Source organism: Salvelinus fontinalis, chromosome 18, assembly GCF_029448725.1.
Source record: "Salvelinus fontinalis isolate EN_2023a chromosome 18, ASM2944872v1, whole genome shotgun sequence".
Classification (NCBI taxonomy): domain Eukaryota; kingdom Metazoa; phylum Chordata; class Actinopteri; order Salmoniformes; family Salmonidae; genus Salvelinus; species Salvelinus fontinalis.
The window spans coordinates 43,614,922-43,623,462 of record NC_074682.1 but is presented as its reverse complement, the minus strand read 5'-3'; the positions used below and the strand labels follow the sequence as shown (position 1 = coordinate 43,623,462).

The window sequence follows — 8,541 nt, the reverse complement described above, 5'->3', positions numbered from 1 at the left end:
GTTAGGATCACCACTTTATTTTAAGAATGTGAAATGTCCGAATAATAGTTGAGAATTATTTATTTCAGCTTTTATTTCTTTCATCACATTCCCAGTGGGTCAGAAGTTAACATACACTCAATTAGTATTTGGTAGCATTGCCTTAATTCTTTAACTTGGGTCAAACGTGTCGGGTAGGCTTCCCACAATAAGTTGGGTGAATTCTGGCCCATTCCTCCTGACAGAGCTGGCGTAACTGAGTCAGGTTTGTAGGCCTCTTTGCTCGCACACGCTTTTTCAGTTCTGCCCACAAATGTTCTATAGGATTGAGGTCAGGGCTTTATGATGGCCACTCTGATACCTTGACATTGTTGTCCTTAAGCCATTTTGCCACAACTTTGGAAGTATGCTTGGGGTCATTGTCCATTTGGAAGACCCATTTGCGACCAAGCTTTAACTTCCTGACTGATGTCTTGAGATGTTGCTTCAATATATCCACATCATTTTCCTTCCTTGATGCCATCTATTTTGTGACGTGCACCAGTCCCTCTTGCAGCAAAGCACCCCCACAACATGATGCTGCCACTCCCGTGCTTCACGATTGGGATGATGTTCTCCGGCTTGCAAGCCTCCCCCTTTTTCCTGCAAGCATAACAGTGGTCATTATGGCCAAACAGTTCTATTTTTGTTTCATCAGACCAGAGGACATTTCTCCAAAAAGTACGATCTTTGTCCCCATGTGCAGTTGCAAACCATATTCTGGCTTTTTTTATGGCAGTTTTGGAGCAGTGGCTTCTTCCTTGCTGAGCAGTCTTTCAGGTTATGTCGATTTTATAAGACTTGTTTTACTGTGGATATAGATACTTTTGTACCTGTTCGCCCCAGCATCTTCACAAGGTCCTTTGTTATGGGATTGATTTGCACTTTCACACCAAAGTATGTTCATCTCTAGGAGACAGAACGCTTCTCCTTCCTGAGCAGTATGACGGCTGCGTGGTCCCACGGTGTTTATACTTGCATACTATTGTTTGTACAGATGAACGTGGTACCTTCAGCCATTTGGAAATTGCTCCCAAGGATGAACCAGACTTAAGGTCTACAATTTTTTTTCTGAAGTCTTGGCTGATTTCTTTTGATTTTCCCATGTCAAGCAAAGAGGCTGAGTTTGAAGGTAGACCTTGGAAGCCTATCGGAAGCTTCTAAAGCAATGACATTTTCTGGAATTTTCCAAGCTGTTTAAAGGCAGTCAACATAATGTATGTAAACTTCTGACCAACTGGAATTGTGATACAGTGAAATCTGTCTGTAAACAATTGTTGGAAAAATTACTTGTCATGCAAAGTAGATGTCCTAACCGACTTGCCAAAACTATAGTTTAACAAGAAATTTGTGGAGTGGTTGAAAAACGAGTTAATGACTCCAACCTAAGTGTATGTAAACTTCCGACTTCAACTGTAGGAGAGACAGGGGATGGGTGTTTTTGATATGATCACGCACATTGCTGGCTGTCAATAGCAGTCCTGTTATGCTCACTTCTTGGGGCAGGTATCGTTTCAGTCAAGTTAATTAACCACATTAAGGAGTCAAGTGTAGATATCTAGTTTAAATTGGTTGGAATCAAACACCCATTGCACATTTTCAAATCCCCATAAGATTTATTAAAACCATGCTTTAAAAACAGAACGACAGTGTATCAAACATGAACCAACAGAACAATAAAGGTGGTAGTCTTACAGTTAACATTTCCATACTGTTATAGTGACAGTGAACAGCTTAGACTAGGATACCGTCATTTTGACAGAACTGGATCAGTGACATATTAGCCTGTTTTGTACAGATTGCTGTACAGTCATTGTAGTACAAACAATAGGCTACTCTAAAAACGTGTGTTTAAAACCAAGCAGTAACCATAAGCACCATTAATATTGACATACTGTAGATTATGAGAGTTAGATGGAAGAATATTATAGTTTGCACTGTGGACATTCACTTTAGGACTCCACAAGAGATTAACATTAAATCTTTCAATCTTGGTCATGATTTGTCTTTTAGGCAATATGGGGAGAAGGGTGATGTTGAGCTTTGGCTTGGAGTGTAACAGTGGTAGCACCTCAGATCCATAACATCCATTCTTATGAAGAGATTACACCAACGGGTGGGCATATCTAGTCCTGTAGGGCCGCAAATAAGCCTGGCCATCCCATGTGGCCCTCTGGGACTGGAACTGAACACCTCTAAATTACACAGTCCTTCTCTTTATATAAACTCAGCAAAAAAAGAAATGTCCCTTTTTCAGGACCCTGTCTTCAAAGATAATTCGTAAAAATCCAAATAACTTCACAGATCTTCATTGTAAAGGGTTTAAATACTGTTCCCCATGCTTGTTCAATGAACCATAAACAATTAATGAACATGCACCTGTACATGCACATGCACTTAGGACACTAGAGGCCTTTCTACTGACTCTGAAAAAAACCAAAAGATAGATGCCCAGGGTCCCTGCTCATCTGCGTGAACGTGCCTTAGGCATGCTGCAAGGAGGCATGAGGACTGCAGATGTGGCCAGGGCAATAAATTGCAAATGTCCTACAGGGAGACAGGACGGACAGCTGATCGTCCTCGCAGTGGCAGACCACGTGTAACAACACCTACATAGGATCGGTACATCCAAACATCACACCTGCGGGACAGGTACAGGAAGGCAACAACTGCCCGAGTTACACCAGGAATGCACAATCCCTCCATCAGTGCTCAGACTGTCCGCAATAGGCTGAGAGAGGCTGGACTGAGGGCTTGTAGGCCTGTTGTAAGGCAGGTCCTCACTAGACATCACTGGCAACAACGTCGCCTATGGGCACAAACCCACCGTCACTGGACCAGACAGGACTGGAAAAAAGAGGTTGTCATCTCACCAGGGGTGATGGTCGGATTCGCGTTTATCGTCGAAGGAATGAGCGTTACACCGAGGCCTGTACTCTGGAGCGGAATGAATTTGGAGGTGGAGAGTCTGTCATGGTCTGGGGCGGTGTGTCACAGCATCATCGGACTGAGCTTGTTGTCATTGCAGGCAATCGCAACGCTATGCGTTACAGGGAAGACATCCTCCTCCCTTATGTGGTACACTTCCTGCAGGCTCATCCTGACATGACCCTCCAGCATGACAATGTCACCAGCCATACTGCTCGTTCTGTGCGTGATTTCCTGCAAAACAGGAATGTCAGTGTTCTGCCATGGCCAGCAAAGAGGCCGGATCTCAATCCCATTGAGCACGTCTGGGACCTGTTGGATCAGAGGGTGACGGCTAGGGCCATTCCACCCAGAAATGTCCGTGCCTTGGTGAAAGAATGGGGTAACATCTCACAGGAAGAACTGGCAAATCTGGTGCAGTCCATGAGGAGATGCACTGCAGTACTTAATGCAGCTGGTGGCCACACCAGATACTGACTGTTACTTTTGACCCCCTCTTTGTTCAGGGATACACTATTACATCTCTGTTAGTCACATGTCTGTGGAACTTGTTCAGTTTATGTCTCAGTTGTTGAGTCATATGTTCATACAAATATTTACACATGTTAAGTTTGCTTAAAATAAGCGCAGTTGACAGAGGACGTTTCTTTTTTTGTCTTATCATGTCTATGGCGACCACTGCATAACAGGACCAGGATGGAAATATCCCTCAGCAAATGATTCACAGTTAGTGCTAAACAATGAGTGCTTTTTGAGGTCGTTTCAGGTTCGGTTTGATTATGAAAAAAATAATCAAGGTTTTGGATTTCGGTTTTGATTATTTGGGTTGAATGCTGTAATACAGAATAAAACAACGAATCAAAGTCCCATGATGGTAGTAACTGCTCATTACTGCTTATCACTTAATAACCATTTATTCACAATCTCAGTTGTGTATATTACATGTGTTTTATGACTTATTTCATTCCAAGTCAACAGCTCATCTTTATAGAGCTGCTGCATATGCTTTCTGACAAAATCTCTATTTTGTAGTTCTTCAAAGGAAATAAGGCATACTTTTATGACTGCTGAATACCAACTATCAATCACTTAGAATAGATAATTTATTTTCAGGTAGAGATACCTCGGAAAGTAACAACTGCTCTCTATATCCCCCTCATGATTGTGCATTCTACTGCCTCTTTTGTAGCAGGTGTAAAAGAAAGACCTTACAAGTAAATGCGCAATGGATTATGGTCATTGTAGTTAATTACGTTTTATGCGCTAAACTAAGTAGAATATTGGCCTGTTGGAAACTACAACTCCCTACTACATTGCACAGTTCAAACAGGATCTGATATATCTCTAGAGAAACTGTGCAATGTGCACAGAAAACAAAAAAATTGAATTCAAAATAATTGAACCTAAGTAGGTCAATTTGTTGTTTAAAAAAAACGTTAAATAACTGACCCCTTGGTTAATCGCTCAGCAATATTCACAGCTCAACGTCTGTATGATATGTAAGAAATACTCTTTTACTGGTTGAGACTGTAGTTGAACTGTGGGACAGGGCTGCTGAAGGTTAGGGTTTATGGTCCTGGGCTGCCATTGGGAGGTTGTCAGTCACTCTCCCTGGGACTGCATCTGCTTACAGAAGGCCTCAAACTGCTGCTGCTCCAGCTCTGTCATCACCTTATTCAGGGCGTAGATCTAAAATACACACAACAATGAAGATCAGCCAACTAGCAGTGGCATCATAAAGTAGGGGCAAAGGTTGTGTGTAGGGTAAGTATTGTAGGTTATCCTTATCACTGAAACATGTCATTTGCCCTCTCTGCAGAAGCTTGAGCAGTTTGAACTAATGCAACCATCCATGGAATTGCAGCCAGTTATAGCCTGTGTACTGTCGAATGACATGTTTGACAGACGTGGGAAAAGACTGACCATTTAACTAAATCTTGTCAGTTAGATAGTTTGAAAGAAACTGCCACCCAAGCAAGCCATTGTTGTGACTTTACCTCTGACCGTTGTCGTTGTTTCAGTTCCTGCTGGGCGGATTTCTGCTTGGCCCTGTCGCCGCGAGTAGGAGTGGAGTTCAACTTCGCTTTGTCTTTGCGACAGGTGGGCTCCATGGTTACTGACTGACAGCCACCACAGCACAACGACTCGATCAACTCGACCTGAAGTAAGATTGAAAGCATAATCAAAGTAATCACGTGAACATTAACAAATGGACAGTGCGATCAACAATTCATACTACTGTGTCCACAAACAAACACACGGTAAGCTGCCGTCTTTGCTACCTAACCTAGTTACATTTGCTACTGTAGCTAGCATTCCACTTCTAACGTTAGCAATTGACGTTTGTCAGAGAGCACTTAAACTCGCCAGCTAGCTAGCCACAGCTTTAGCACAAAAACATAAACACAGACAATCAAATTACGTTTATTTGAAAGGTATCTGGTATTAAAAACACTCACGTTCAATAAGAGCTCAGATTGTCAACACAGAAAGTGCAGACAACAACAGTCGCCTGTTCAAACACTGAAGTGTAAAACAGCTGTTTGGAAGGAAACTGTGTAACCAGAAAATAACCCCGGAATCGTTCAGTCATAAAACGTACCAACGTTGGTTCCTATCTGAGATAGCTTTTATTTCCATTACATTTAACGGCAAAATAACGTCGGTATTTAGTTGTATTTATTAACATTAGAATAACCACTTAACGTGTCCAGTTTTTAATCACATAAATCTAATGAGCTGTTGCAGTTTATACCAGAGGACAAACGTCTATACAGATGACTAATAATCGACCAAAAGATGTCGCTCTTGTCCCACTGATAAAACAGTATATTTTATTTGGGTGAAAGTGGATGTCACATGATGTATACATATACATACATACATACATACATACATACATACATACATACATACATACATACATACATACATACATACATACATACATACATACATACATACATACATACATACAGGTAACTGCCAAAATAATGGAAAGACTTGAGTAAATGAGAGATACAAAATATATTGAAATCAGGTGCTTCCACACATGTGTGGTTCCTGAGTTAATTAAGCAGTTAACGGCGCATTATGCTTAGGGTCATGTATAAAAATGCTGGGCAAGCCATCATTTTGGCTACGCACCTATAGGATGAGAATGCCCCCATCCACAGGGCACAAGTGGTCACTGAATGGTTTGACGAGCATGAAAACAATGTAAGGCATATGCCATGGCTGTATCAATCACCGTATCTCAACCCAACCCAACCCTGAGACATAATTTTCCACCACTATCAACCAAACGATGGAATTTCTGGCGGAAGAATGTTGTCGTAGCGCTCCAATAGAGTTCCAGACACTGGCTTGTGGTGGCCCAACGTCCTATTAAGACACTTGATGTTTTCCTCTATTTTGGCAGTTTCAGTGTGTATATATACACACACACTGAGTGTACAAAACATTAAGAACACCTTCCAATTTTTGTGCTCAGAATAGCCTCTATTCATCAGGGCATGGACTACAAGGTGTCAAAAGCATTCCACAGGGATGCTTGCTAATGCTTTCCACAGTTGTGTCAAGTTGGCTGGATGTCCTTTGGGTGGTAGACCATTCTTGATACACAAGGAAACTTTTGAGTGGGGGAAAACCCAGCAGCGTTGCAGTTTCAATTGTTTCAAGGCTTAAAAATAATTATTTAACCTGTCTCCTCTCCTTCATCTACACTGATTGAAGTGGATTTAACAGGTGACATCAATAAGAGATCATAGACTGACCAGGTGAATCCAGTTAAAATCTATGTCAGGGCTGCCCAACCCTCTTCCTGGAGATCTACTGTCCTATTGGTTTTCGGTCCAACCCTAATTTATCATATCTGATTCAGTTAGTTCAGGTCTTGTTGAGCAGCTAATTTAGTAGAGTCAGGTGTGTTAAATTAGGGTTAGACTGAAAACCAAAAAGAGGGTAGATCTCCAGGAAGAGGGTTGGGCAGCCCTGGTCTATGTCATGGAAAGAGCATATGTTCCTAATGTTTTGTACACTCACAAAACTTGGTTTCATGCTGTGAAATATTTTACAGTTCACAGATCACCTCATTCACAGCTCTGTACATCTGTGGTGTGGATGCCTGTGAGTATTAGGAGGAGAAAGCTGCAGGCCTCTGTGTGGATATTTTTTTTCTCTATTCGATTATATTCTTCCTTCCAAATGCATGGGAAAGTTAAGCATCAACTATACATTTTCTATGAGTGTGTGATCAGTGAAGTGAGGAATGTGGATAGGAGAGATTCTGTGAATAAGCAGATAGCTTCTTCCTGAAGCTGGGACAGTTTAATGCCTTACTGAACTCAGCTTTGATTACTTAGGTGACATCATTCAATAACTTAATTTGGGGGCTGTTTGGTAGGTGTTTATCTTTGTGAAGGAGGAGGAGATGAGTGTGTATATGTGTGTGTATGCGTAAATATGTGTTTAATTGGAGAGTGGCTTGACTGAGAGTATGCCTCAGACTGGGAGCCTTTGTTATCCCTGGAGATTCAATGTGTTCATGAGTCTACTGTCACCACGGAGACAGGCATACTCACATATAAACCCCCACAGACCACCCAGACCCACCTGTCTCGCACGCACGCACGCACGCACGCACGCACGCACGCACGCACACACACACACACACACACACACACACACACACACACACACACACACGGGGGTGGCCCAGTATAGGTTCATCACCATGGCAATACGAACATCCATTATTGTATAGAACAGAGTATCACAAAGACACTGAGTCTTTCTTTTTTTTGTTATCAAGGTTAGAGGGGGCAAAGGAGGGGTTCCTGGCAACAAGGAGCATGAATGACATTGGTCTAAGCTCAAAGTGGGTTTTAATTTGCTTCCAGATTCGGACTGTGCTATGTATAATAGGATTGTTACGATAAAGTGACCTCTCCAGATTGACAGGCGACAAAATCACAGCACCAATAGAGAAGGGGTGACACTCCTCCTACTCCATACCCCTATATCTGTAATGTGAAGTATCATGATATTATAATCTCGGACCACAGTCCACTCACCTTCTCCCTGAGATTGGGTGACATCGTACCAAACGAGAGGGTCTGGAGGTTAAATCCTCAGCTCCTCACAGAACCAACATTCTGTGAACACCTTATAGACCAAATTACATTTTTCTTTGATACCAACGACAACACAGAGACTTCCCCAGCATTACTGTGGGAAACACTTAAGGCTTATTTGAGAGGCTGTATCATCTCCTATCAGACTGCCAGGAGTAGGCAAAACAGGGGAAAATTGGTGGAACTGGAGGGACAAATTCACTTACTGGATAGGGAGAATGCTAGACATCCATCTATGGAGAAACATTAAAAAATTACCTCTTTAAAATTTGAATATAATCAGATTCTCTCAGCTAAAATTGCTAAATCTTTTCTCTACGCCAAGCAAAAATATTTTGAGTTTGGTGACAAACCACACAAATTACTCACCAGACAACTTCGAAAAAATGTATATCAAATAAGTTAGAATTCTTTATGTAGGTATTCAAGAATTCACTTGAATAGGAGGTGGGGGTTCGCC

The 8,541-nt window shown here is 41.9% G+C and overlaps 1 protein-coding gene across 1 annotated transcript; it reads right to left on the bottom strand.

Annotated features, from left to right (window-relative positions):
* Nucleotides 1-1,614: 1,614 nt before the first annotated feature.
* svbp (small vasohibin binding protein) lies at nt 1,615-5,520 on the bottom strand. Its single transcript, XM_055869565.1, has 3 exons — nt 5,406-5,520; nt 4,944-5,105; nt 1,615-4,635 (listed from the first exon to the last, which is right to left on the bottom strand). The coding sequence occupies exons 2-3, from the start codon at nt 5,055-5,057 to the stop codon at nt 4,549-4,551; spliced, it is 201 nt and encodes a 66-aa protein (XP_055725540.1). The 5' UTR covers nt 5,058-5,105; nt 5,406-5,520; the 3' UTR covers nt 1,615-4,548.
* Nucleotides 5,521-8,541: the final 3,021 nt, after the last annotated feature.

Excerpts from the sequence above, each read along its gene's own strand:
- svbp (XM_055869565.1), bottom strand. The coding sequence starts at position 5,057 with ATGGAGCCCACCTGTCGCAAAGACAAAGCGAAGTTGAACTCCACTCCT. Across the intron at positions 4,636-4,943 it reads AACAACGACAACGGTCAGAG|ATCTACGCCCTGAATAAGGT; the intron begins GTAAAGTCACAA and ends TGTGTATTTTAG.